General features: G+C 48.5%; 2 protein-coding genes across 11 annotated transcripts in view; one reads left to right on the top strand and one right to left on the bottom strand.

Moving 5' to 3' along the window:
- Window positions 1-407, bottom strand: part of FAM118B (family with sequence similarity 118 member B) — a 49,808-nt gene extending 49,401 nt beyond the window's left edge. For 2 of the 6 annotated variants that reach the window (XM_054441558.2, XM_063671603.1), the window contains exon 1: window positions 211-391. The gene's annotated coding sequence lies outside the window, so the exon portion shown is untranslated. Of the gene's footprint in view, window positions 1-210 lie in introns of all 6 variants that reach the window. The other 4 variants (XM_054441557.2, XM_054441561.2, XM_054441556.2 and 1 more) reach the window with 3 other exon arrangements.
- RPUSD4 (RNA pseudouridine synthase D4) lies at window positions 384-27,989 on the top strand. Of its 5 annotated transcripts, none has more exons than XR_008492599.2 (8): window positions 403-591; window positions 983-1,148; window positions 2,296-2,497; window positions 6,180-6,273; window positions 6,349-6,493; window positions 7,623-7,720; window positions 8,296-8,608; window positions 25,775-27,989. XR_008492599.2 is itself a non-coding variant. In XM_054441563.2 (8 exons), the coding sequence occupies exons 1-7, from the start codon at window positions 403-405 to the stop codon at window positions 8,533-8,535; spliced, it is 1,134 nt and encodes a 377-aa protein (XP_054297538.2). In that variant the 3' UTR covers window positions 8,536-8,558; window positions 8,597-9,854. The 5 variants fall into 5 exon arrangements, 3 of the variants coding, with proteins under 3 accessions (XP_054297537.2, XP_054297538.2, XP_063527670.1); XR_008492600.2 differs by lacking the exon at window positions 25,775-27,989 and adding an exon at window positions 15,202-17,549; XM_054441563.2 differs by lacking the exon at window positions 25,775-27,989 and having other exon boundaries at window positions 8,296-8,558; window positions 8,597-9,854.

The raw sequence follows: 27,989 nt of genomic DNA, 5'->3' as shown, positions 1-27,989 counted from the left end.
AGGAGGGCTCTGGGGCGAGCGTTTATGGGACATCGCTCCTAAGGGGGCGCGGGGGCGGGGAGGAGTTTTTGAGTGGGATCGTGTACCAAAAGGAGAAACGTTTCTCAGACCAGTGCTCTTCTTGAACGGAAATCCCGGGGACGCGGAAAACGTTAAACCGTTGAGGCACCAGCATTTCCCAGCCCCAGCCCGGCTTCCCTACACACTCACCGAGTCTCCTCCAAACGCCACCGCTCCAGTTGCAGCTACCGGCCAGCGCAGCCGCACTGAGCGCCCACCGTCCCCACGTGACTCGCCCAGGCCCCACCCCGCACCACGTGACCTGCAGGGCCCACCCACTCCCGCCTCACTGTAGTCGCCCTTCTGCACGTGGTCTTGGCTCGCCCTGCCCTTCCTGGTAAGATGGCGGCGCCCAGGTGGAGCGCGTCGGGCTCCTGGATCCGGGGAAACGGCCAGGGTTTCGGGAGTCTCTTCACTCTCGTCTCAAAGCCATTTTGTTCTGCTGCCGCTGCCTCTACGGGCATAAATGCCCAGAGATTAGCGGAGAGGCTCCGAGCCCAGAAACGGGAACAAGACACAAAGAAGGAGCCGGTGAGTCCGAAGGGACCAGAACTCCCAAGAGGCAGTGCGCTCATTGGTTTCCCAGACTGGGAGTAGGTAGGAGGGTCCTCTGAGTGAAAGCGTGTGAGTCAATAGCCCGGACGCAAGGTGGGAGAATGGGGAGAAGGCGGAGGGGAGGGGTCAGTAAGGGTACGGTGTTTTCCCGTGAGTTGGATCTTTGGCTACTGTCAGGCTCAGTCCTAACCACGGCGTCGGTACGCAGGTTAGACAGACGGGTATCTCTGCTTTTAAATTACTCGAAGAAGGCGCGGGTCTGATGCAAAGATAGTCATTCCCTACTCAGATTCTCACCCAGACCTTTATGGAAGGTCTTCACCGCTTCCGCACCAGGCATTCTCCACGGCTGCTTCTTTCTCCCTAGGTGTCCACAAACGCTGTTCAGCGGAGAGTGCAAGAAATAGTGCGGTTCACACGGCAGCTGCAGCGAGTCCACCCCAACGTGCTTGCTAAGGCACTGACCCGAGGAATTCTCCACCAGGACAAGAACCTTGTGGTCATCAATAAGCCCTACGGTCTCCCTGTGCATGGTGAGGACCACGCGGGAAAGGTGGAGGGACCTGCAGCTCCTTTCTGCTACAACCGAGGAAAACTGAGACGTTAATTGTGGTGCACTCTAAAGCCTTGCATTCAAATTAATTAAACTTTTGTAAACTACCGTCCAATATAAGGAACCACCGAGAACACAGAAATAAATAAATAAGACAGTCCTCCCCTTCTAAACATCGGACAGTAAGCAATTCGTAGAATATGCTGCGTGCAGACTACAGGGATCGCTGTAGAGATATACAAAGGCTGTGTGATTCTAGACTAAAGGTTATCTTCCATCAAAACTGGGAATGAGAAAATGATACATAAGAAAAAAGGGTGTGTGCGTCTGTGTGTGTGTGTGTTGGAGTATATGTAACATACAACCCCAGAATGGAATTTAGTGGACCTTCAAATGTCTTTCAACAAATGTTGCATGTAGTTGTCAGGGACAGCTGAAGTGAATCAGGAAAGATTGATTTAAAAAATACATTTGTGAAAGAGGGAAAAGGCCCATTTTAGCCAGAAGAAGGTAATGCTTTTTGGGGAGATACAAAGATAGTTCATAAAGACAAGGAATTAAATCACATCGCCAAGTGTTTGTATAATTTTTTTCTCTCTTTATTTTCACAACAGTTTTTTGCGTCCCCATTCCCCAATGAAGTTGTTTTCCAGATATTTACATTTTATAACGAGAAAGCAAAGTTGGAAAGAGAAGTAATGTGTCCAAGGTCAAAAAAATGGCTAGTAAGAAGAGTAGAGTAGAACCCCAGGAATGTCTAACCCCGAAGCCTATCCTCCTAATCACTCTTATTTAATGCTTCTCGAAGGCCTCATGGTTTTGCAAAGTATGTCTAAGAGGAAAGCCACATGCTCTAGAATGGTGCTTCTCAAACTTTAATATGCTTCTGAATCACTTGGGCAGCTTGTAAAATGCAGATTCTGACTGAGTAGTCTAGGTTGGGAGCCTGAGATTCATTTCTAATAAGCTCCCTAGACATGCCATTGTTGCTAGTCTCTGGACCACACTTCAGTAGTAAGGCTCTAGAAAATATTGACAGTTTATCCATTAAGGGCTTTTCTCCCAAGAAGAGTTCTTTGGCGAGATCTTTTCCTGGCCACTCAAACCTTTGGCTTTTTCCTTCTTAGGTGGTCCTGGGGTCCAGCTCTGCATCACTGATGTACTACCTATCCTGGCAAAGATGCTTCATGGCCACAAGGCAGAGCCCTTGCATCTGTGCCACCGGCTGGACAAGGAAACCACAGGCGTAATGGTGTTGGCTTGGGACAAGGACATGGCACATCAAGTCCAAGAGTTGTTTAGAACCCGTCAGGTGGTAAAGAAGTACTGGTATGAGGCCTGCTGATGGCAGTAGAGGTGGTATAAGTGGAGGCATTTCTTTCATCTATTTATCCATTAAAAGCAGAAACTCCCATTAATAGAAGGCACTGCACTAGGACCTGCGAGATTATAAAAAGTATGTGAAACAGCTTTGGTGCTTAGAATATTAAGTCTGATAGAACAGTGGTTCTTAATTCTGGTATACATCAAAATTATCAAAAATTAATTATACAAGCATGGGGTGGACATGGCGGCTCACGCCTGTAATCACAGCACTTTGAGAGGCAGAAGTGGGAGGATCGCTTTAGGCCAAGAGTTGGAGAACAGCCTGGGCAACATAGTGACACCTTTTCTCTATAAAAAGTAAAAAGTTAGTCCGGTATAGTGGCACATACCTGTAGTCCCAGCTACTTGGGAGGCCAAGGTGGGAGGATCACTTGAGCCCAGGAGTTTGAGGTTACAGTGAGCTATGATCACACCACTGCACTCCAGCCTGGATGACAGAGTGAGATCCTGTCTCTAAAGAAAAAATAATTAATTAATTATACAAGTAATGTATGATTTTATTCCTGTGCTAAAAATAGTCAAACAACAAAGATAATGTGAAAAACTCCTGGAGAATCCACCCAGTCTGCCATTGTAGTCTTTTCCCTTGAGATAACAACCCATGTAATCAGTTTGGTTTTTATTCCTCTGGTTCTTACTCAACACATTTACATATATGTCTAGTGTATACAGTATGTGTGTGTGTAGATATGTATGTACGTATATATCTATATATATCACATTGTACAATTTACGTTATACTTTCTTCCTCTGTTCAACTCTATGTCTTGGGGATCATTCTGTGTTAGCACATAGAGGTTTACCTCAATGTTTTTCATAGAAAAAAGATACATGAGCAAAAAAGAAACCCTCTATTCCCCATCTGTGCAGTACCCTTCTCCGGGGCAATCGCTGTGACTGGTGTTTTGTGTAAACTTCCAGAGTTATCAAGCATATATAAGCATATTACTGTATGGTAGTGTATTTCACACACAGTTTTGTACCCTGCAGTTTTCACTTGGATCATATATCTTAGAACATTTTGTGTTGTACGTTTAGAGCTGTCTCCTTTTTAATTGCTCTGTGAAATACCACTGTATGGATGGATATTTAGGTAATATCTCATTTTTTAGAGCATATTGCAAAGAATATGTGAATGTATTTTTAGGATAAATTTCTAAAAATTGAATCACTGGGCTGAATGGTGTGTATATTTAAATTTTAATAGTACTCACATTGCTCTCCACAAAGGTTTTTTATCAGTTTACATTCCCACCAGCAGTGGTGAGTACCCACCTCCCCTTATCAGCCAAAGCATTTTTAAAGTGTTTGCCACTGTGATAAGTTAAAAAAAAAAAAGATATTTTGTATTTCCTTGTATAACAGTGATGTTGGCTATCAGTTTACATGTTTTTTACATGTTTATTGGCTATTTGAGTTTCCCTTTTGGGAACAGACTGATTATTTCTTTTGGCTATTTTTCTATTGGGTTGTTTATTATTATTTTTTATTTATTTATTTTAAGACCGTGCCTGGCTTTTTTTTTTTTTTGAGTTGGAGACTTGCTCTGTCACCCAGGCTGGAGGGCAGTGGCACAATCTTGGCTCACTGCAACCTCCTCCCTGGTTCAAGCGGTTCTCATGTTTCAGCCTCCCAGGTAGCTGGAATTACAGGCACATGCCACCATGCCCAGCTAATTTTTGTATTTTTAGTAGAGATGGGGTTTCAGCATGTTGGCCGGGCTGGTCTTGAACCGCTGACCTAAAATGATCCGTCCACCAAAGTGCTGGGATTACAGCACTTACAGCTCACAGGCGTGAGCCACTGTGTCTGGCCCAGGTTGTTTATTCTTTTCTGTTTGATTTGTAAGTATTCATTTTATATTTTGAATGTTAGTCCTTTTTAGATTACAGATTTTGCAGATACTTTGTGATCTGAGGAGACCTTTAAAAATCTGTATGATTGAGACTTACCCACAGAAGTTCTCATTCGTAAGTGTGGTGGTTGTGGGGATTGGCATCTGTATTTTAAAATTTGATGTACAATCAAATTTAAGAAGAACTATAATAAGATGATGGAGAAGGGAGGAATTTAGGATAGTAGCTAAGACCTCAAAAAGATGTGTGTTCAACTCTCAACTGTGTCATTTAACAGCTGTGGGGCCTTGGGCAAGTTATTAAACTTCCATAAGCTTTGTTTTCTTCATATGAAAAATGGAAATAATAGGGTTTATGAGATAGTTAAATAAGATTGATTCTTGTGAAATATTTAACACAGTACCTAGTTCATAGGAAAAGTTAAAAAATAAAAAATAGAGACTTATTTTTCTATTTAAGCAATCAAAATGTTAAGATTATAAAATACATGTTATGTTATTTGTGAAAAATGTCCATTAAGGTTCACAATTGGTCACCATTCCCGGTATCAGGTTCAAGGAGGAATTGAAATCAATCAATTGGGTCTTGCTGATTGAACATTCTTGAGTTGTAGTGTCATATCATTAGGAAGGGCAATCTTGTCACAGAAGATCTACAAAATCTGTAAAATACGATAAAATGTACCAGATAGTAGCTGAAACTGAAGTGGAGTGTCTACATTGTGAAATAGTGTGTGTGAGTGGGATTTTGACCCCTTGGTTAGTGATTATACAAGTGACCACCAGGTACCCAGATGGACTTTTCCATCATTGACCTGAAAGAGGCATAAATTTACAGACAGATGAAACAGTCTTCTACCTGTCTGTGAGGTCGTGAGGTCATGGGAGGGAGTGCACCAACAGACGTGATTTGGAAAGAGTTATTGAGTTGTGGTTGTGGTTCCTATGACTTCTTTTCTTTTCTTTTTTTTTTTTTTTTTTTGAGACAGAGTCTTGCTCTGTCGCCCAGGCTGGAGTGCAGTGGCATGATCTCGGCTCACTGCAACCTGCACCTCCTGGATTCAAGTGATTCTCGTGCCTCAGCCTCCCAAGTAGCTGGGATTACAGGCGCACGCCACCGTGCCTGGCTGATTTTTTTTTTTTTTTTTTGTATTTTTAGTAGAGATGGAGTTTCACCATGTTGGCCAGGCTGGTCTCGAACTCCTGACCTCAAGTGATCCACCCGCCTCAGCCTCCCAAAGTTTCGGGATTACATGTGTGAGCCACCACACCCGGCCCCTGTGACTTCTTTGGGTACAGTTCCCTCCTGTTTTACCTATGTGGCAAATGAGCCAGGAACGGTTCTCTGAAGGTTTTATTAGGTTCATTCATCCAGTTATTCATTTGTTCATTTAGCATGCAGTCAGAATCTACGATCTTTTATTATTTGAAAAAGAAAAACAATACAAAACTATATTATCGTAATTTTATTTTAACTGTACATATCCATTTTTAAAGACTGGAAAGACCATGTTATTAATGTAATTTTTTTTCTTTTTTTACCCCAAATATTCTACAATTAACATGTACGACTTTAGTAGTAAAAAAGATAAGCTTGTGAAATCTATCAGCTCTCAGGCTAAGCATTACACCAAGAGAATCTTGCACGATCCTTCAATCATAAGAAATCACGTTAGTGCAGAATGTCCAGCGTGAAATCCTCTAAGTGGCCAAATCTGGGAGGTCTTCTCTGGCTTGGTTGGCTAAAGCAGTGATCTGTGTCATCCCCAGGGCCATCACTGTGCGTGTCCCCATGCCCTCAGCAGGAGTCGTGGACATCCCCATTGTGGAGAAGGAGGCGCAAGGCCAGCAGCAACACCACAAGGTGGGTGAGCAGCCTCCCTGAGGCATGGGTTGCTGCTCTTCCTTGGGAATCATATCTTGATTTCTTTGGCTTCAGATGACATTGTCCCCAAGCTACCGCATGGACGATGGGAAAATGGTGAAAGTGCGGCGCAGCCGGAACGCACAAGTTGCTGTAACTCAGTACCAGGTGCTCAGCAGCACTCTCTCCTCCGCCCTCGTGGAGCTCCAGCCCATCACTGGTGAGAGTGTCACTTTTCTGCAGTGGGATCACAAAACCCTGTGCCACCAGGTTTTGTCCAGGGCCTTGTTCTGAGCAGCTAGTACTGTGGCTGACTTGTGCGAGAATGTGCTTCTGGTGCTGATCTAAGGCTGGGGACTCCCATAGAGATGGTTGTGGCTAGCAAAAGAATACAAACAGTTTGAATGCCTCTATTTAAAACTGTGCAGAGTGGTTCCTCAAAACGATTAAACAGAATCATTGTAAGATCCAGCAGTTCCACTTCTGGGTATATACCCCCAAAATCAAATATTTGCACACATATTCATAGCAGCGTTATTCACAGTTAACAAAATGTGAAGAGAATCCCAGTGACCATTGGGGGATGAATGGAGAAACAAAATGTAGCGTATACCTAAAATAGAATGTTATTTTCAGCTTTAAAAGAATTAAGGGAAATTCTGACACGTGCTATAACATGGATGCACCTTGAAAACATCAGGCTAAGTAAAATAAGCCAGGCACAAAAGGGCAAATACTATATGATTCCACTCATGTGAGGTACCTAGAAGAGTCAAATGTATAGAGGCAGAAAGTAGATGGTGGTTGCCAAAATCTTAGGGTAGGGTAAAGGAGGGGAGATAAATGGGGAATTGTTGTTTAATGGGTCCAGAGTTTCAGTTTGGGAAGATGAGAAAGTTCTAGACATGGATGGTGGTGGTGGTTGCAGAAACAGTGTGAATACACCTAATGCCACTGACTTGGCATTTAGTATAACGCCAGTGGTTAAACCAGAAAATTTTATGTATATTTTACTACAATTCAAATAATGTGCAAATCAATACTACTTATGTAGTAAAATTACTGAAAAGTTAGGGTAATGGTAGACGGCAAGTTCATGATCATGGTTATCTATGGTGGAAAGGGAATTGTGGTGGGGAGGGGTACTTAGAGTATATACAGCGTTTACTTCCTAAGCTGGCTGGTGCTACATAGCTTATAGTTTGCTATATTATTCATTATACTTTATTATAGTTGGGACTTGGCCAGTTTACTGCACTTTGATGTAATACGATTTGAAGCAGATGCCAATACTGGTATTGTTTCTGTAGCTCCTCATGAGTTTTCTCTCTTTCTCTCTCTCTTTTAAGGAATAAAACATCAGCTTCGAGTTCACTTGTCTTTTGGATTGGATTGTCCAATCCTTGGTGATCACAAGTACTCAGACTGGAATAGGTTGGCCCCCCAGGTAATACTAATTTGACCCAATGTGCAGCAGATACGGGAGAGAACTTAGGCGTTCCTTTTCTTAAAACTCTGAAATGAGTTACAACAAAGCCTACTGATTGTCTTCAGACATGATACCAAGCTCGTTATCTTGATTTTAGAGAAATTTAGAAGCAGTTGGTTACTGTCCTCGTGGAACTGCAGGATCTGTTAGTGAAAAGCTTACTGTTATATATTTGTTTAGTCAGATTTTTTGGGAGGCTGTGGACAAGGGGAGGGGTGTTTCTGAAGGCTGGGAGCAGCTTTTCATGCTGCTACTAAAGAACCGCAGGGAAAGCCTTTTCATCCTTCTACCACAGCCCATTCTCTTGTTAGGCCAAAAAACATTGGCCAAAAAGAATGTCTTTGGTGTGGTCATTTTTCCCTTACCTGAGTTCTGAGCCCTTCTTAGACGTGCCGCTGAAGCAGGCTCTCCATTACTGTGTCTTCCAGGGGGTTAGTTTTGGTTCCCTGTAAGTGGAGGTTCCCTGACCTTGCATGTTCATCAAGGGTGGACTGTTGGCCTTGCTCTCAAGGGTCTGTCCTTTCTTTGTATAGAAGCTGTCCGTGGGCACCCTGAAGAAGCTGGGGCTAGAACAGTCGAAGGCCCGCTACATCCCCCTTCACCTGCATGCCCGGCAGCTGATCCTGCCTGCCCTGGGGTCCGGGAAGGAGGAACTCAACTTGGTCTGCAAACTTCCTCGCTTCTTTGTACATTCCCTGCACCGCCTGCATTTAGAGATGCCAAATCAGGATCAAAATGAGAACAATGAAGCCAAGTGTCTGGGAGCACAGTGAAGACCCTGAGAGCACCCTGGCACCTGGGAGCACAGTGAAGACCCTGAGAGCACCCTGGCACCTGGGAGCACAGGTTGGCCCCTGAACTGTTCTTTGTTTACAGGACTCTGCTAACTTCTCACTTGGAACAGACTCCATAAGAGCCAGGTGGGATAAGGTGAAGCAACTCAGCTGCTACAGGGCTTTTAATGGAGAACAAAGTCTATTTACTGGTAATTTGGCTACACTGTGGAAAAGCCTGCTGGAAGTCTCCCTGCCGTGGGCTCTCATTGCCAATATGGAACAGAGCCCAGGGCCAGGCAGACTGGGGCAGTGACTGGAAAAGGAAAACTAAAGGACAGAATCCAGGATCAGGAACTGTTTTTATCCAGCAGTGAAGCTCTTGAGCTCTTAGGAAGGTTCCTGTGGTTGGAAAGAACATAATGGTTAACAAATATCACAGCATCCAGGGATTGCCCAGCTATAGTATGGGTGCCCTACTGCACTCTGATTATGGAACCTGTAAAAGGGTGTTGAATGTGAGGTTGAGGTGGGACATTTGCTGAGCAAGGAGAGTCGATGTGAATGGCAGGCAGATAACATGCACACATGAAGCTGGCTGGGTGTAAGGCAGTAGCGGGGAGCGGCATGCTATCTAACAGTTGTTAGCTCCAGCTGGTTGTTGCCATGTGGGAATGGATTTTCTCATTTCTTCAGAGAAGCTGGAAACCTAGATATTTATGTGAAACCTCCTAGTGTATTGCCAACTAAATCAAATTTTTAAAGATGCTTAGGCAGCTAAGCAAATAATACTTGCAGGTTGAATTTGGTCTACAGGCTAGCAGTTTGCAGTCTATGTTTAATGAATAGTATAGAAGTTTGGGGAAAGGTGCCGTGTTGAAAATTCTGGATCGGTGGTTGGCATTTTCGCTGCGTGTAGTATGTATCCTTTCTAGACTTGGAGATGGCTTTGGTTGGTCCGTGAATGTAGTTATGAGAGTGCTGCCATTAAAAAAACAAAAATCCCTACTTTGGAAGCATATCTTCTGTTAGATCTCAGGAAGGGGAGGGCCATACTGAACACCATTAGGGATAGATGGAAATGACTTTGGCCTCCCTGCTCAGCTGCTCCATCTAGTTTCCACCTTGTTTCTTGCAAACGAATACACCTCACACTATTTTTCCTTTCTGACAGAGTTGGAGTGACAGCACAGTTAGGGGGGTACACCCTGGGACAGTCTTTATATGTTCCCTCTGTATAGATGATGCCACTTTCTAGCCCTTTCCCTGTCTCCATGGTACCCATTACTGTGCATAATAAATTTAACTTTGGAAGCACAGACGAGATGAGTATATTTGTTTATATAAGACCTAAATATTTTTGCTGTTATTTCTGTTTCTAGTAAACCGTGCTAGTCAAGAAAAAGGAACAAGAATGTGACACTTAGGAAATATTGATAATTGACATTAATTCAGGGAAACAGATGAACGGGAATACCCACAAGAATGGAGAACAGGCTGGGCGCGGTGGCTCATGCCTATAATCCCAGCACTCTGAGAGGCCGAAGGGGCCGAGGTGGGCGGAACACCTTAGCCCAGGAATTCGAGACCAGCCTGGGCAACGTGGTGAAACCCTGTTGCTACAAAAAATACAAAAATTAGCTGGGTGTGTTGGCACACGCACACCTGTGGTCCCAGCTACTCAGGAGGCTGAGCTAGGAGGATCACCTGAGCCCAGGAGGTTGAGACTGTAGTGAGCCATGATTGTGCCACTGCACTCCAGCCTCGTGACAGAGTGAGACCCTGTCTCAAAAAAAGGAGAATAATCTTAGAGGAACAGATGATGGAAATAAAAGAATTGGAAAATGTAGAAAAGTAGGAGCTAGTCAGGATACATTTTGGAGAAGTAACAGATGATTTATATTCTCATATTCTCATATATAAATATGATCTCCTCCAAGATGTAAATCTAGTCTTTAATTTGGCAAACTGAATATTTACTAGGCTGAAGGTATCTGGGGATATTCACTCATCTTAGGGAGCTCTCTTTAGCTGGGAAAATTCAGTTAGCTGTGTGGTTTACTGACAAGTAAGTGTGAGGTGGGACTGTTGTTCCCCAGGCGGGCACGTTGGAGCTGGACTGAGAACCAGCTGTGACGTTCTGTCTGCCCGGCTTTGTCACAAATGCTGCCCTACTGTTCTTCGTGACTCTTTAGCGCTTCAGTGCTGGGTTTTGTGTTGGTTGCTGAACTGGGAGCTACCAAGCTAGTGACAGTTGACTTTTTGAGAATTCCTAAGCTTCCCTGGGATACGGGATCACCACATTGGAGACTGGGGCAGATGTCTGCCCTGCTGCACCTTCCCAGACCTCTCTGAAGCCTAGGTCAGCGGCTCTGTGCCCCACAAAAGGACTGTCTTCTTTAGTGTCGACTGACTCATGGGGGTGCTTAAGGACCAGGACAACAACCTCATATAACCTAGTTGATCTGCAGCTTTTAAGGGTGCAGGGAATGTGATTATAGCTAGGCAGAGTAAGCTGAAATGCTCTTGTATGTTGATTCGTTAGCCATAAAAGTATGATTTTTTTAAAATGTGTTTGCATTTTAAATAACTTTTATTTGTAAATATGGAACGGCCTTTTAAAAATTAATAGAACATTTAAGCACACCATAAGAAACATCAAATATTAGGTCATGTCATCTGCTTACTAGTTACCATCTGAGCTTGAGAGGGACCTGTGTTAAGAAGCGTGGTAGGCTGGACATGGTGGCTCATGCCTGTAATCCCAGCACTTTGGGAGGCCAAGGCGGGAGGATCGCTTGAGCCCAGGAGTTCTGAGATCAGCCTAGGCAACTTGGCAAAACTCTGTCTCTACAAAAAAGTACAAAAATTAGCCAGGCATGATGGCACCCCTGTAGTCCCAGCTACTTGGGAGGCTGAGGCAGGAGAATCACTTGAGCCCAGGAGGTCGAGGCTGCAGTGAGCCATGCTGGCGCCACCGCACTTCAGCCTGGGTGTCATAGAGAGACTCTGTCTCAATACAAATTAAAAAAAAAAACAAAACAGTGTGACAGATTTGTCTGGAGTCAGATCCAATGTTGGGGGTCCCAGGGTGCTATGGTCTGGGAACAGATGCTGCTTTGGATGTGCAGGGGGAACAAGGTGCGGGAATCTGCTCATCAGGTCGAGCCGTTTAGTGCAGGACACTGGCCACAGAGGTGGAACCCAGCCTCTCTGAAATGGGAGTCGGGCAGGGGTGGGGCACCCGCTGGTTTCTAAACCTTGTTAAATGCAGATCCATTGGGGGTTAGGGCTTCAATATATGAATTTTGAGTGGGGAAGGGAAGTGGACACAATTCAGTCCCTAACACTAATTGTTATTTTTATATTTTCCCCCAACTATTTAACAATGTAAAGCCCATTCTTAACTCACAGGTCATACAAAAACATATGGCAGGCCACATTCAGCCCACAGGCTATCGTGTGGCTGCTTATATTTCTAGTAAACGATGCTTCTTGAGATAAAGGGATGGGAATGTGACACTTAGGAAATGCTGATCTTTGACTTTAATTCAGGGAGACAGATGAAGAGGACCCCTGGTCTTGTGGGTGTTTGACGAAATCCCAGGTACCCAGGAAGGCACCACAAAGGGACCAGGCACTAGCCCGCATGCCACAGTCTGGACACAGAGTAGGGCTGCAGGTGTCGGCTGGGAAGACAGGGAGCGGCTTGAAGAAACCGCATAGCATCCCACACTGCTGCCGTAGTTGGGCAGGCAAGGGTGAAGGATGATGAAGTTCTTCCTTTTCTGTGTTTTCTTAGGCCTGAAGAAAGGATTAACATTTCTCTGATTCTTAGTGAGATCTGGACTGCCTGAGCAGCGGGTCTTGCTAGGTACAGTGGCTATCTTTTTTTTTTTTTTTTTTTTTGAGACAGTTTCACTCTTGTTGCCCAGGCTGGAGTGCAATGGCGTGGTCGCCACTCCCCGCAACCTCCGCCTCCCGAGTTCAAGCGATTCTCCTGCCTCAGCCTCCCGAGTAGCTGGGATTACGGGCACGTGCCACCATGCCCAGCTAATTTTGTATTTTTAATAGAGACAGGGTTTCTCCATGTTGGTAAGGCTGGTCTCAAAGTCCCAACCTCAGGTCATCCACCTGCCTCGGCCTCCTAAAGTGCTGGGATTACAGGCGTGAGCCACCATGCCTGGCCCGGTGGCTATCTTTAATCACTGACAGTAATATAAGAGGAATTTTACCCCAGGTTAGTGTGGCCTGAGAAATGGGTTACACAGCAAAGGAGGTTGGAATATGCCTAAAATGAACTTCATCTATTTTGAAATACTGATTAGAGCCAGCTAAAAGATACGGTTTAGCATTAAGTCATATACAGTAATTAGTATAAGAAAATGGGCTTTTTAAATTTCTATTTTTATCAAAGTTCTATATGCACGTGATTTAAAAAATCAAGAACTATTCTGCTCAAATGATTCTGGTTAAAAAAAGAATAAGAAAAAATCAAAATGAAAAATCAAGAACTAAAGGCTTGCCATGAAAAGTAGCAGCTCCTTGCCCACGTGGGGATTTTGTTTGCTGTGAGCTCTGGGAGGTGCTTGTGCTCAGCAGAGGGGGGAGGCCGGCTCTCCCAGTGCCCCTTCTGGTGGCAGCACTGGCTCTTCTGCTCCAGGAGGCAGCTCTTGGGTAGTTGGTTTTTTTCCGTGCTAGGTACGCCCAACCTAAGCCCACAGAGCACTTTCTCCTCATGTCACACATCTTTGCATTTGATAACCGAATTGCCCACTCTGAGCTCCTCACTCGCTTTGATTCCATGAACTCCTCCTGCATCTCCTTGTCTGACCTCCTTCCAGGCTCCTTGAAGGGCCCCAGCATGGTGCCCCTGAGAGCTCCATCTTGGCATCCTGCCCCTCTCCCAGAGGGAGAGCTGGGCCAACTTGGGAAGCCTCTACCTGTGTGCTGATGACTCGCAAGTCTGTCTCTGACCTTGATCTCCCCCTTGAGCTCCTTATCTTCACATCCATCTGCCTGTGGTCGTCTCCCCTTGGGAGCTCCCTCTCCGGGCCTGTTGCGCCTGTCCTCTTACCTGCCTTAGTTTAGATGGCATCACCAGAGACCTGGGAATCACCCTTAACTCCTCCCTCGCACCAGTCCCCAAATCCAATTAGCCACTAATTCTTTGCCAGTTCCATCTAAAATGCTTCTCTTAAAATGCACTTCCCTCTTTAATTCTAATGTCTCCTGAGCACCAATTTCACTGTCCCCACCCTTCAGCTGTGATGCGATAGGTCTGGAAGGTGGAGGGCATAGTGGGTTAGAAATAGGATCATAGGCAACCTGCTTGTTCCCACCAGAAACCAAACTCACAACGGGGTGTTGAGACCGTCCCCAGGTTCCTGGGGATAGAGCAGTGTGGGAGGGGGTACCTATTTTAAACAGGACAGGCAAATAGAGCAGCCTCCCACCATGTTTTCTAAGTCTGCTGTCCTTGGCTCTCTGGACTGCTTTTAGCCAGAGTGCCTGGTAAGATATACAAAAACATGGCCTCCTGCTTGTGCTTGTGCAAAGCATGCCATGTGGATGCAGACAGTTTTCTCCCAGTGGGGTGCAAAATCTGCTGGCTCAGGGCAATGTAATTCGAACACCAGCTACCCAGTGTTAGGCCAGATGTCACAAGTTAATGGCACATTCCGCAGGACCTGCCTCACTTCAGACACCAGCTGCAAGCTCTGGGGTTTCCCAGCCACCTGTACTTCTGACCAACTAGCTACAAATTCAAGAGTGTTCACAAACCCCTCAGGTTTGATCATGCACTAGAATGACTCCCAGAACTCAGCAAAGCGCTGGCTATGCTTACTATTATGGTTTTGCTGTAGCAATAAAATGATACAAATCAGGACCAGCTAAAAGAAGAGATGCACGGGCAAGGTCTGGGAGAGTCTTCAACGTGAAGCTACCATGTCCTCTTCCCACCACGTCACCCTCCCAACACATGGATGTGCATCACCAACCAGGAATGTCACCCAAGCCCTGGTGTCCAGAGTTTTTATTGGGGTTTCATTATGTTGCCATAGTTGAACTATTGGCTACATTGTTGAACTCAGTTCTGCTGGGTTCAAAGTGCCAACCCTCTAATCACATGGTCAGTCTTTTTGCATGGCCAGCCCCCGTCCTGAATCTAAGGCCCCACCATGAGTCCTCACATTATCATAAACTATTAGGGCCCATCATGAATAGCAAAGATGTTACCATCACTTGGGAAATTCCAAGGATTTGGGTTCTCTCTCCCAGGAACCAAGGACGAAAGCAAGGCAAATTATTATAGAACTCTGAGTTTTCCTCTCCATCCCCCACTTCCTTAGTCATCTCTTGATGTCCTCTCTTAGGGATCCCTTCACCTTGCTGTCCCCCAGCGAGTGACCAGCCTTGGTGGCTGTCTGCATAGATGCCCCTGTTGGTTGTGGCCTTAGGGTCCTTTCAGGCAAGAAGCCTTGAGATACTTCTGTTCACTTCCCTCCTGGTGCCTGCTGTGGCACACTGTCATCTGCTGCCATCCTTGCAGTGGGAAAGGGATTTTAATCAGGGGTGATTATACAGATGGGTGAAGTTCTTCTTTCCCAGGTATGTTCTTTTTGTTTGTTTGTTTTTGAGACGAAGTTTTGCTGTTGTCCCCAGGCTGGAGTGTGATGGTGTGATCTCGGCTCACTGCAACCTGCGCTCCCCGGGTTCAAGTGATTCTCCTGCTTCAGCCTCCCGAGTAGCTGGGATTACACGTGCCTGCCACCACACCTGGCTAATTTTTTGTATTTTTAGTAGAGACGAGGTTTCACCATGTTGGCCAGGCTGGTCTCAAACTCCTGACCTCAGGTGATCCGCCCATCCCGGCCTTCCAAAGTGCTGGGATTACAGACGTGAGCCACTGCGCCCGGCCTTTCCCAGGTATTTTCACATGCTGTGAGGGCACGGCCATGGTGACTTGTACTCAGTCAGATACACCCTAAAGGCTCAGCTGGCCCCTGCCTTCTCACCACCGTCAGTCTGTCCACACACATGCCCCTACCTCCTAGATGTATCTGTGCATCCCGAACCCCTGCACTGTTCATATGATTTCTCGAGGACTAGCCACCCTCCACACCTATTGGGCTGTTTGCCTACTCCCAGCTCACTCCATGGGACCTTCGGCAGAGGACTGCAGAATGCTTTGTCAGGAAACATAGGAGTGTGGAGACCAGTGAGGAGGCCGACATGGTCCTCTATGCAACACGTGACAGTGGCTTGCACTAAGCTGTCACTCCCCATTCCCACTCCCAGCCGTAGACAACTGCTAATCTATTTTCTGGAAATAGATTCTTATTTCCCTATAGATTTGCCTATTTTAGATGTTTCATATAAACAGAATGATAGAGTATGTGCTCCTTTGCCACTGGCTTCGAGTTAGTGTCATGTGTCCAAGGTTCCTTCACGATGTAACATATGTCACTCTTTCACTTCTTTTTTTGTTGTTTTTGTTTTGAGACAGAGTCTAACTCTGTGGCCCAGGCTGGATGGAGTGCGGTGGCGTAATCTTGGCTCATTGCAACCTCCGCCTCCTGGGTTCAAGCGATTCTCGTGTCTCAGCTTCAAAAGTAGCTTCGATTACAGGCATGTGCCACTATGCCCGGGTAATTTTTGTATTTTTAGTATAGACGGGGTTTTGCCATGTTGACCAGGCTGCTCTTGAATTCCTGGCCTCAAGTGATCCACCCGCCTCGGCCTCCCAAAGTGCTGGGATTACCGGTGTGAGCCACAGCACCTGGCCAATATTTTACTTCTTTATATTGCTGAATAATATTTCATTGTATTGATATACCAAATTTTGTTTAACGATTCATCAGTTGGTGGCTGTTTCCACTTTTTGACAATTGTGAATCACGCTGCTTTGAACATTCATGTATAAGCTTTTATGTGGATGTGTATTTTAACTTCTCTTGGGTACCTACCTAGGAGTGGAATTGCTGGGTGGTATGGCAACTCTGTTTCTAGAGCTAGAATGTTTACATTCCCAGCAACAATGTATGAAGGGTCCAGTTTCTCACCAGCACTTGTTATTATTATCTGTCTTTCTGATTACAGCCATCCTAGTGGATGTGAAGTGGTTTCTCACTGTGGTTTTGATTTGCATTTCACTAGTGGCTAATGATACTGAGCATCTTTTCATGTGTTTATTGACTATACGTCCTAAAGAAATACCTATGCAAATCTTTGGCCCATTTTTAAATTCAGTTATTTGCTTTTTATTATTAATTTGTAGGAGTTCTTTATATATCCTGGATTCCACTTTTTTTGCTGTTTGTTTGAGATGGAGTTTTGCTCTTGTTGCCTGGGCTAGAGTGCAGTGGCGTGATCTCGGCTCACTGCAACCACTGCCTCCTGGGTTCAAGTGATTCTCCTGCCTCAGCCTCTCCAGTAGCTGGGTTTACAGGCATGCACCACCATGTTCAGCCAATTTTTGTATTTTTAGTAGAGATGGGGTTTCACCATGCAGGCTGGTCTCAAACTCCTGACCTCAAGTGATCCGCCTGCTTTGGCCTCCCAAAGTGCTGAGATTACAGGCGTGAGCCACCGCGCCCGGCCTGGATACCACTGTCTTCTTAGAGGTATTGTCTGCAAATATTTTTTCCCTTTGTGTTGTCTTTTCACTTTCTTGATTATATCATTTGTAATAGGAAAGTTTTCGATTTTGATGTCGTCCAATTTTTCCTTTTGTTGCTTGTGCTTTTGGTGTCATATCTAAGAAACCATCACCTAATACAAAGTCTTGGAGATTTCCTTCTGTATTTTTGTCTAAGAGTTTTCTAGATTTAGGTCTATAATCCTAAATCATTACTGTGTGTGGTATAAGGATGGTGTCCAATTTTGACTGGGTAGCCAGCCGTCCTAGCACCATTTGTTGAAGTCTGTTCTTTCCCAAGTGGAATTTTTTTGTAAGTTGTGATTTTTGATGGTTATACTGGGTCAAATATAGACAATTTCATAGGGTAAAATGTAGTTGTTTTACTGTATTAATATGAATGAAGTAAAATGCATTTTTTGATGTTGCCACCAGATGGCAGCAGTACTCCAGCTTTTATCCCTCTCCAGGCTAAGCTACTCCAAAAAAATGGGAACATGATTTAATCAAGTATGAAGTATCCCGCACAAGAGCCTTACTGTCTTTTTCTGACCCCCGATAACCCTCACCGTGGCTACTCCAGCATTGTAAATCTCGGCCCCCTACTTTTTTAGCTAGCCTGACGCTGGGTTTTCTGTTCTCTCGTGTAGGGTGGAGTAGTAGGAGGTCATGTTTTGGGCTCTTTGAGTGAAGTTTAAATAGAATTTGATTCCTACACACTCAGTGAGAAGAGTGTTACATGTTCATTATAAAAATGTAGAAAATACAGTCAAGCTGTCCTCAGCTACCCAAAAGCCTAATAGGAACAGGCATTTACCCACCGTGTGAGTTCAGTGTAGCTAAACGTCAAGCATTCTTAGCTCTTTGCTGATTTAATTTTGGTTTAAGGTAGTAAAAAGTTGCTATCTCTGCTGATCAGATGCACTAATTAATAGTTATGTACAATTTTCACTAAGCAAAATCAGGTAAATGGATTATTTCCCTGCATTATTTACTAAATAGTGGAGAGAAATTAAGAAAGTGACAGCTTGGATGCCTCTGCTACAATGATGTGTCTTCAACACGTAAGCGTGTGAGTGCCAGCCCCGGCTGTTCCCTTCATCCTCTGCTGTTCTTGGGTGACGAACTTCCCCAGGGCAGGTCTGACTCCTGCCGTTCCTGCAGGAACCTCTGCCGCTCCCACGGCCTGTCTGATGTGGACTGAGGGGTCCTCAGACCCCTTAGGTCTCTGCACATCTCACCTGCTGCACCTGTGGGCCTCTGAACCCCAGCATCAGAGCTACCCGAGCACCCTCTTTCCCCAAGGCAAGCTAACCAGACTGTCCCAGGGAGCTGTGAGGGGGACCGAGAAGCCTCCCATGCAGGGAGCCCACCAAGGCCCAGCTCTGACCTGGAGCCGCGTCCTCTTTCAGCAGGCTGGGAGTGATTACCATCTGTCCGTCAGCAGCTTCAAGGAGCCAGTGATGACCTGGGCCATTCAGGGAGCCAGCCTGGGGGAAGGGGTTCCTTCTTTGATGTGCTCAGCGAGGTCAGGAAGCGAGCAGTGGGGAGGCCCACGGGGAGAGCGGCTGGCACTGTCTCCTCTCCCATCCAGGTTTCCGGGAAGCCGCCAGCTTGTCCTCATCACCTCTTTCATCTCTGCGTTCTCTGGGGCCGGTTCTTGTCCTCTCGGGCCTCTCTGCCGCCTGGGTGGACAGCCTTGGGCCCCTCATCCCGAACCTCCAGCCTGTGTTCCGAGGAGCTTATGGTGGCCAGACGCATCCTCCCACTTTCTCTGTAGTTGGCTTTAAGGGGCATGTGGTCATCACTTCATGCATGCAGCACCCGCTCTGAGGGTCAAGCAAGGATAAGGATCTCCCTCTTGGAATCGGGCTCCCCATGCTGGGAAGGGGCCTAGGCTGTGGGCATCACCCCCATGCTGGGATGCTCCAACTCCATTGCTAACAGACAGCTGCCAAGCCTGGTCTCACTCACTCACAGCTGCCAGGGACTTACCGGCCACTGAAGGTGCCACCTTCGTGGGAAAGAAGACAGAGGAAAAGAGAGGGCGGGAGCTGGAAGGCGGCAGGAGGACAGGGAGGGAGCGAGCCACTGTGCCCTGGGCTCTGTGTGGCCCTCCGAGCCTCTGTCTCACACCAGGGCCTCCTTCAAGCCATGTATGAAAGGCTGCCAGCCCATCCTGGCCCTGCCGGGGAGTCTGGCCTTTTTCCTGCCTAAAGTTACAGAATTTTCCAGAAGTATCCTTGGGTTTATTTTCTGGAGTTATAAGCCAGATTTCCCTTGTCACCCTACTTCTCCAGCCTAGGAAAGAAAATTCCACGAGAGAAAGCAAGCAAGAGGCTTAGAGGGCCTGTAATCACAGCTGAGACTCGCTCTTCCTTTCCCTACTCCCACACGGACCCCCGAAAGCCAGCACTCGTGGTAATTTCTGTATTCGACCTTTGTTGCCTGTGTGGAGCCTGTTACATTTAAAAGCTTCCGATAATAGCCTTGTGAGGGATATACTCTTCCTTGTTTTTATTTCCATTTTACAGACGATGAACATGAAGCCCAGAGTGGTCCATTGATTTCCCGAGGTCACATCTGTACACAGCAGAACTAGGTTCTGACCCGTCAGTCTAACTTGGGAGCTCCACTCTTAACCTGTGTTTCTCCAGTGAACCAGGTGCTGAGAAACCAAAAGAGAAGTCCCAATTCTCCTCTCTCCAGCCTTCCCAGATCCCAGCCAGGGATGAGCGAGTGTGCACTTGGAGCAGGAAGGCAGTAAGGTCTCCTAATGGAAAGACAAGGCAACTGGGTTCTTTTTAAATTGTGCCACTAGCTAGCTAGCTGTGTCACCATCTTTCCAGACCTCAGTTTCCTCACCTGTAAAATGGGCAGATGAGACAAAGTTGATGATCTCGGTCTCTAGATAAGACAAACTTTGAGATCCTTTCTAGTTTCAGGGCCCTGAGTCTGGTTATGCCGAGATTACTTATTCGGGAGAAGACACAACATCCCTAATCCCTTACTGGAACCCACAAATTCAGCATCTCAGAGAAGGGCAGTGTAGAAACTCAGTGTTTGGATCCAGTTTAGGAATCCAGACTGTACTTGGAAGTGAAGCCTCCCAGAAGGGACCTGGACATCGGGGCCTTCCCGTCCTTTCTGGGGCCTGGCGTCCTGCACGGTGCCTGGGCTGGGAGGGATGGGCCTGGCATCCCAGGCAGTGACTGGTCACACTGCAGCTTGCCATAATGAAATATCACAGTTTGCTGCCATAGGGGCTGCCATAGCGAAATATCACAGCCTGGGTGGCTTAAACAACAGAAATTCATTTGCTCATGGTTCTGGAGGCTGGAAGTCCAGGATCCAGGTGTTGGCAGGCTTGGTTTCTCTGGAGGCCTCTCTGTTGCTGATGGCCGCCTTCTCCGTGTGTCCTCACACAGCTTCTCCTCGGTGTGGGCCTGCGATCTGATTGCCTCTTCTTACATGGACACTGGTCAGAGTGGGTGAGGGCACATCCTCAAGGCCCCATTTCAGTGGACTCGCCCCCTTAAAGGCTTGTCTCCAAGCGTCGTCACATTCTGAGGTAGTGGGGTTGAGTCTTCAACACAGGAGTTTGGGAGAGACAATCAGCCCGTAGCACACACCAGCCGCTGCTGGGGAAGGTGGTCACAGCAGCAGAGGCTGGCTTCTATCGGACACTTGCAGCGAGCCAGGCACGGGGCTGGGGCTGTGCCGTGTGAGCTCATTGAATCCCTCAGCGCTTCCACGAAGGAGACATTTCAGAGAAGAGGAAATCAGCTTGGGCACACTGCCCGAGGGCACGCACCTAGAAAGCCAGGAAACAGGCCTGGACTCACGGACTTACCCACGGTGCTATGTTGCTGCCCATTTAGATTTCTAGCACTTTCTAGAGAGGAGGAGGGTCATGCGGTTACACTCTTTGGGGCCATTAGTCTGTTTTTCTAGAGTCCTAATGGAAATGAAGAACAGCCCTAACTCTGCTATTCTGACTGTAGTTTGGGGGAGAACGAGGAAAGGAAAAGCAGAAAAAGGGGGTCAGTTCCTCCCCACTGCATGTGGAGACGGGCATTCTAAGCTGAATTCGTGGCTTTGACTCAGGAGAGGGCAGGCCATGCCCAAGTGGTTGTTAAAACCTCAGGAGCACATATGAGGAGCCCCCAGGCTAGCTTAGGAGATGGCCTCGGAAGTGGGAGGGGCCACAGTTGTTTCCCAAACTGGGTAGGACTTGGGGAACCCCCATCTGGGATTGTCCACCATGGATGTGAAAACCAAGGGCTCAGGGGGTGAAGGTCATGGCAGATACCCCCAGCCAAGGTGGCTGGCCTGGGAGTGGGAAGATGCCAGGAGAACACAGCATGGCCAGCAGCTCCCTGGGGCTGTCCGACAGCTCCTGAAGGGCCTTGGGTTCCACACGGAGTATGGGGTGGTTTGAAGGTGTTGGCATGAAGCCAGTGCTCCTTGGTTCCTGGTTTGGGGGCCAGAAGCTCAGAATACTGGGGCTAAGGGAACCCCCTACATCTGACATCAATTCCTTTCCCTGTCCCCAAATGGGGGCTGGAGTCGGGAAGGGTTGAGGTTCTCTTGTCCAAAGCTCTTTCCTTCTCATCCTCCTAAGCACCTAGCATCACTCATCCCTGGACAATTTAGCTGCCATCAGCACCTGCTGTTTGGTGCAGAAAGAGGGGAAGGGGAGGTCAGAGGAGGGAGGAGAGCAGAGGGGACACCAGGGGCTTTGTTCCCAGGTGCCCACCTCCTAGGGCAGGGAGGGGTGGGGGTCATTGGCAGCCCCGTGCCCTATCTGGCAGGCACTCCTGTGTCTGAGTTTGGGAATTAAGCTGTCCTCACCTCTCCAGCATGAGTGAGGCCTGGGGGGCTGTGACAAGAGCTGTCAGTGCTGGTGTCCTGTCCCAGTAATTGCTGAAAAGGCCAGGCAGCTCAGGACGCCTGGGAAAGATGGGATGGAGAGGGCAGGGTCCAGGGCCCGCTGGGGAGGAGCCAGACAGGAACACAGACACCTTTGTGTGCACCTGATCAGTGCCAGCCACTGGCTGCTTCCTGTCGGAGGGGCTTTGTCCCTGTCCTGTCTCCCGTGCCTGGACTTTAGGCAACTCTGGGCCTAGGGCCACATCCAACCACACTGTGTTCTGTCCCCAGCGCTTGCTCGGGGCCAGGCTCTGAGCTTCCCCTGAAAGCTTGTCCTGGAGGGGATTGAACTTCAAGGCGAGGCAGGTGACGGTGAATGTCTTGACAGCCCTCAGCAGATGGGGCTTTTACTGAGGTTGAGTTTCTTTCTGGCAAGAAGTTTTGGGGACCAAGATTCTAGGCCATGGGCCCCAGCCCAGCTCATTCCAAAATCATTAGGCCAGGTAACCACAGCAGCGCAGTGGGGCCAGGTGACAGCTGCAGCAGCTGCAGACAGCCTCAGTCCCCAGCATGCTGACATGTTAGAAGTATACATCACTATCTCAGCAGTCAGCCGCCACATCTGGAACTGCTCTCAGCCTCCTCTAATTGCCTCATTATTTTCCGAGGAAAAGCACCCCCATCCCCAGCTCTCCGATGCTGTCCCTTCCCTCTGGCCTATCCCGAAATCCACCTGAATGAGCCCCAGACCAGGGTTTGGGATTCTATAGGGAGGGGAGGGCATCTCTCCAACTTGCAGCCCCTAGAAAAGAGAGAAGCCGCACATGGACCTGGCTTTGTCCCTGGTGTCTGGAACGCAGGGTCCTTGAAGAATTCAGGTGGATCCCTTGGGACACGCAAGACTCTGACCCCTCTTCCTGTCAGCAAGTGTCTGTCATGCACAACATTGTGTGAAACTAGGGAGAAGGCAAGGAAGCAGGAGATACAGTTTCTGCACACAGTACGCCTGCCATCTAGGTGGAAAGACAAAAAGGAAGTGGAGAACCAGTCAGGCGAGGTGTGGCTTATAATCCTGACCACATCTCATTTGTCCGCCCATCACCTAGGGACCCGGGCTGTGTGTTGGCCGTAGTGGGTGTCGTGATGCAGCTGTAGCCCTGTCCTGGAGCACCTGACGTGTTTCAGAGAGATTGCAGGAGAGGCACCCAGGCATCAGGAGATCACTAGCAAAATGCCGATGCAGCCTGGGTGGGAGGGGGCCTTCATGGGGACCTGAGAGCTTTCAGGTGGAGAGAAGGGAGGGGCATTCCAGAGGAAGGAGTGATGTGGTTTCTAGATGTGTCTGCAAGTAGTTTGGTGTGTTAACTACAGTGTAGAGCTTGGGGCAGGGAGCGACATGGCTGGAGAAGTAGCAAACCTGGGGAGCTTGGATCCTGACCCATAGGGAAGGGGAGCACGAGAGGGCAGAGGTCAGAAAGCCCAGGGAGGGGGAGGTAGGTAGCACAGAGCTGTTGAGGAGTCAGGGCTGTGGCACACCTGGAGGCCTGATAACCCTCTCAGCCGGTGACTAAAGGACCAGTCTCCAAGCAGCAGACAAGCTACCCCTCAACATCAAGACACCCAGAAACTCCCCGGCTTCAGCTCTCCCTGGGTCTCAGGTCACCACTTAGCCCAGCTGTGTCTGGTGCAGACCTGGAAGGGGTGTGGGAGGATCTGTTTGGCTGGTGGGTCTTAGGGTCCTTCTTTTTTTTTTTTTTCATGAGATGGAGTCTTGCTCTGTCAGCAGACTGGAGTGCAGTGACGCGATCTCGGCTCACTGCAGTCTCCACCTCCCGGGTTCACGCGCTTCTCCTGCCTCAGCCTCCCGAGTAGCTGGGACTACAGGTGCGCGCCACCATGCCTGACTAATTTTTGTATTTTTAGTGGAGATGGGGTTTCACCATGTTGGCCAGGATGGTCTCAATCTCCTGACCTCATGATCTGCCCACCTCAGCCTCCCAAAGTGCTGGGATTACAAGTGTGAGCCACCCTGCCACCCTGCCCAGCCCTTAGGGTCCTTCTTGTACTTGTTGGGGGCTCCTTGTTCCTGGAAGCCCACGGTCTCCCCCACCTGCCCAAGGTGGGCCCTGGGTGGGCCACTCTCAGGCCTAGCGACCTGGCTGGCCTGTCCTGGGAGTCTTTGCAGCCGGAACCTCAGAAAGGATGGGGAAAGCTTGGAGCTGCATGTAGGGTTCCAGTTGGAAAAATTGGAGGGGAAGGCACACTCCATCCTGCCCCCAGCATCAACTGAGGCCAAGAATTCTAACAGGGCCTGGCTCCAAAAGATAACAGGCCGCCCATCATCTGCCAGACTCTGTTATGGTCTCTGCCACAGTCTGTCTCTGTCCCTGTCTGACTCTCAGCGTTTATACGTATTCATCCCTCTGTGCCCCAGCATGTGTTCCCTGGTTAGTGCCTTCCCCTTCTGTTAAGATTGCACTCTCCTCCCCTCGCACCTGCCTCGCTCCCTGCCTCTCATTTTCTGTCTCTTATTTTCTCTCTCCAGTCTCTCCTTCTGTGTTAATTTCCCTTCTCTCCTCTGGGTGGCAGCTTCGGCCCCATCCTCTCTTCAGCCTCCTTTTCACTGGGGAGAGCCCCTCTTAGGGGAGGCCCAGCAGCGGCCCCATGATGCAGGGGTGCTGTTGAGGGTGCCTGAGCCCCCACAAGACCTGTGTGGGAGGGCAAGGAGGGATGGGCAGAGGCGAGGAGAGGGTGGTCAGAGCTACGGGCAGGGCCTTGGTCAGGGAAGTGAGGAACCTCCTTCACCTCACCCATTCCCAGCCCGGGACGCCCTTCACAGAGACGGAGGCAGGAATGGCCCTCTTTTCTCTGGCATCCTGCAGCTGGGGCTCTGTGGGGCCGTAGTGGACTTCAGCCTCTGATCGTCTCCACAGCTCCTCTCTCAAACAAACAAACTGAGCCTGCTCTGCAAATGTTTGATGACTGGTCCCCTATACCTCCCTTCCAGCCTCCCCAGGCCCCTGCTGTATAGAAATGCTGGAGCCTCCACCACTCAGAGATGGGCACCAGCGCTGTGCTGAGTCCAAGAGGAGCGAGGCAGGGCTCTCCTGTTGCAGGGGAGTGGGGTATACGTGGGACCCTGGGGAATGATACTAAGGTAACACTTTAAAGTTGGGACCTTTCAGTAGCTCATAAACTGGCGTGAAGACTAAAAAGAAATGGTAGGGGCAACTCCAGTCATGGGCCCCTGGGCTTAAGGCACCTCAGCGTGAAGACTAAAAACAAATGGTAGGGGCGACTCCAGTCATGGGCCCCTGGGCTTAAGGCACCTCAGCACTTCCTGATCCCTCAGCCGGAGCCCGGAAGCCTTCCTTGGGGGAGGTCCAGCAGGCGTCCAGCTGTCCACTCCCTGGCCTCGCCCAGCTCCCTTCCCTTGCTGGACACACACTGAGTCACCAGGCCTGCTTCTCCCCAGGCCTCAGATGCGCAGGCACCCCTTCCACTCGAGGCCTGGTGTGCAGCTTCTCTCTGCTCCATCACAGCCCCTGGGCCTGGCTAAAGCCCCTGCTTCAGGTCCAGGCTTACAGGTTCCCATCTCCCCAGGAGCCACCTGCAAACCCTGCTGAGGACCTCAGGTCCTTCTGTGTGGTCTAACAGCCCCCATCCCTGCCATTCTCCATGCTGTCATCATAATTGAAGTTAACTCTGTTTAATTTTTTTTTTAAGACAGGGTCACCTCATGTCACCCAGGCTGGAATGCAGTGGCACAATCATGGTCCACTGCAGCCTCGACCTCCTGGGCTCAAGCTGCCCTGCCTTCTCAGCCTTCGAAGTAGCTGGGACTACAGGCGTGAGCCACTGTCCCTGGGCAGAGTTAACTCTGTGTGACGTTCTGTCTCCATTGCCCTCTGTGGATTCAGGAACACCGACTGCACAGCTGCAATGTTCCAGTCGTTAGCTAGGCTCTTTCGTGTGGCCTGCTCCATCTAATCACCTCGGTAACCCCTTCATAGAGGAGGAGACAGAGGCTAGGAGAGGTGAAAAGTCAGCCTGGGGCGCACAGCTATCGCTGCCTTTTCTCCTCCCCAGGACTCTGAAGGGATCAGCACTGCTTTCCAAGTTCAAGTTGTGCTGCAGCAGCTTCACAAAATGCCAGTTTTATGCGTTTATAAACACCAAGTTTAACAAACGTGTTGAGTGCATTCCATACATTAGGCACTAGGCAAGTCTGGGGTATGGGTGGTGGGCGTGTCCAGCAGGTCACCTGCCCATCTCTGGACCACTCGATCTCTAACCCAGCCTCTGTGTGCCGGCCATGGCTGAGCGGGAGGGACCATGTGTGGGTATGCATGTGGTGGGTTGGGGGTGAGGGTGGGGTAGGGGTGGAGGGGGACCAGGTTTAATGAGGTGACTGCCACTTGTAAATCAAACAGAAGGCGGAGCTGCTTGTGTGAACCTTGACCTCTCCTGTCCAGCGTGCCTTTCATCGGGAGCTTTATGAGCAGCTGCTGTGCTCCGACGACGGGGACCCACCGCAGCCTGGGGGAAGGCAGGGCTGGTCCCAGAGTGGAGAGGAGGCCGCCTGGGGGAGGGGTGCAGGCCCGGCTTCCACAGAGCCCTGCGTCTCTGTTGTCCCTCCCAGGAGTTTTGGAAAATAAATGGGTGGGCTGGATTTGAGAAGCGCTGCTTAGCACTGTGGATCACACACTTGGAGACCTCTGAGAATGCACATGTCCAGGCCCATCCCTGCCGCTTCCAGTTGTCGGTTTGGTTTCGGTCTCGAAAATTTGTAATTCTAAAAAGTTCTCACAATGATTCTTGAAACGAGTCAATTTTAGGAGCCACAGTCTTGCAACACAAGGTCATGCCAACTCCAACAGAATCTTCAGCTGGGATTTGAAACCCCAGTGCTCAGGGGTAATCGTGACCCCATTTACTGAGTGTCCCCATGTACTGGACACTGTTGTCTTGCAGCCGTTACCCATCGGACCCTCCAAATAATTCTGCAAGGTGGATGGGATTGTCTACAATTCACACATGAGCCGGAGATTAAATAACCAAGGGGATCACTTCTCCGCCTTTTGGCTAAGATCAAGTGTAACTCACCCAAGAAGAAACAGAACTGAGATTTGAAAATGGTTCATCTCACTCCAAAAGTTCTCTTGTCAAGCAGATACTCTCCCATCGGCTTTATGAAGCTTACGTAAAGGTGGCCGTTCACATGGAGATATCCAGAAACCCAGAAATTGCAGGAACCCAGAAATCACTGTCTTATTTTCTTCTAAGTGTAGCCCTGGAGCCAGCTTTGGACATCATGATTAAAGACAGCCCTGCAGGGCAGAGGCACCTGGATGGCTTGTTCTCAATTTCATCCCCAGTGTCCAGCACAGGCCTGGTACATAGGAAATGCTTGGGACATGCTTGTCAAATGGGTAGTCAATACTGACCAAAAGAACAAAATAAAAGGGCCCTGGATACGAAGCCTAAGGCGGCCCCTTCTTCATTGTACACCTCTGCATCCAGCAAGAGTTTTCCTTTCTCTTGTGAGCAGAGGAAGTGGGCTTGGCTGGAAGGAGTACAGTTCTGGGGAAGGGCCCTGGGTGTCACCTACGAGAAGAGCAGCTCCGGGAATGGAAGGGGATGTCCTTTCCCCCTGCCCGGCCGACCTCTTGCTGCATCCATGGGTGTGCATTTCAGTGGGGCTGGCCCTCTCAGTCCTACTCTTCTGGAGAGGGTGCTCTCAGGAGCTGCCCACACCTGGGGGCCCAGGCTCTGCGGTGTCCTCGGCCCCATGCAATGTGATAGCAGCCTCAGCTTCATTTTGCCAGTGCCTCATTCATCCAAAAATTGTCTATCAAGGCTGGCAAGGTAACCATTGAATTGCATGCTTTAAATGTGTGAATTGTATGGTACTGTGAATTCTCAAGAAAGTTATTAAAAA

Source organism: Pongo pygmaeus, chromosome 9, assembly GCF_028885625.2.
Source record: "Pongo pygmaeus isolate AG05252 chromosome 9, NHGRI_mPonPyg2-v2.0_pri, whole genome shotgun sequence".
NCBI lineage: Eukaryota > Metazoa > Chordata > Mammalia > Primates > Hominidae > Pongo > Pongo pygmaeus.
Note: the sequence above shows the minus strand (reverse complement) of the source record. Positions and strands in the feature narration are given on the sequence as shown.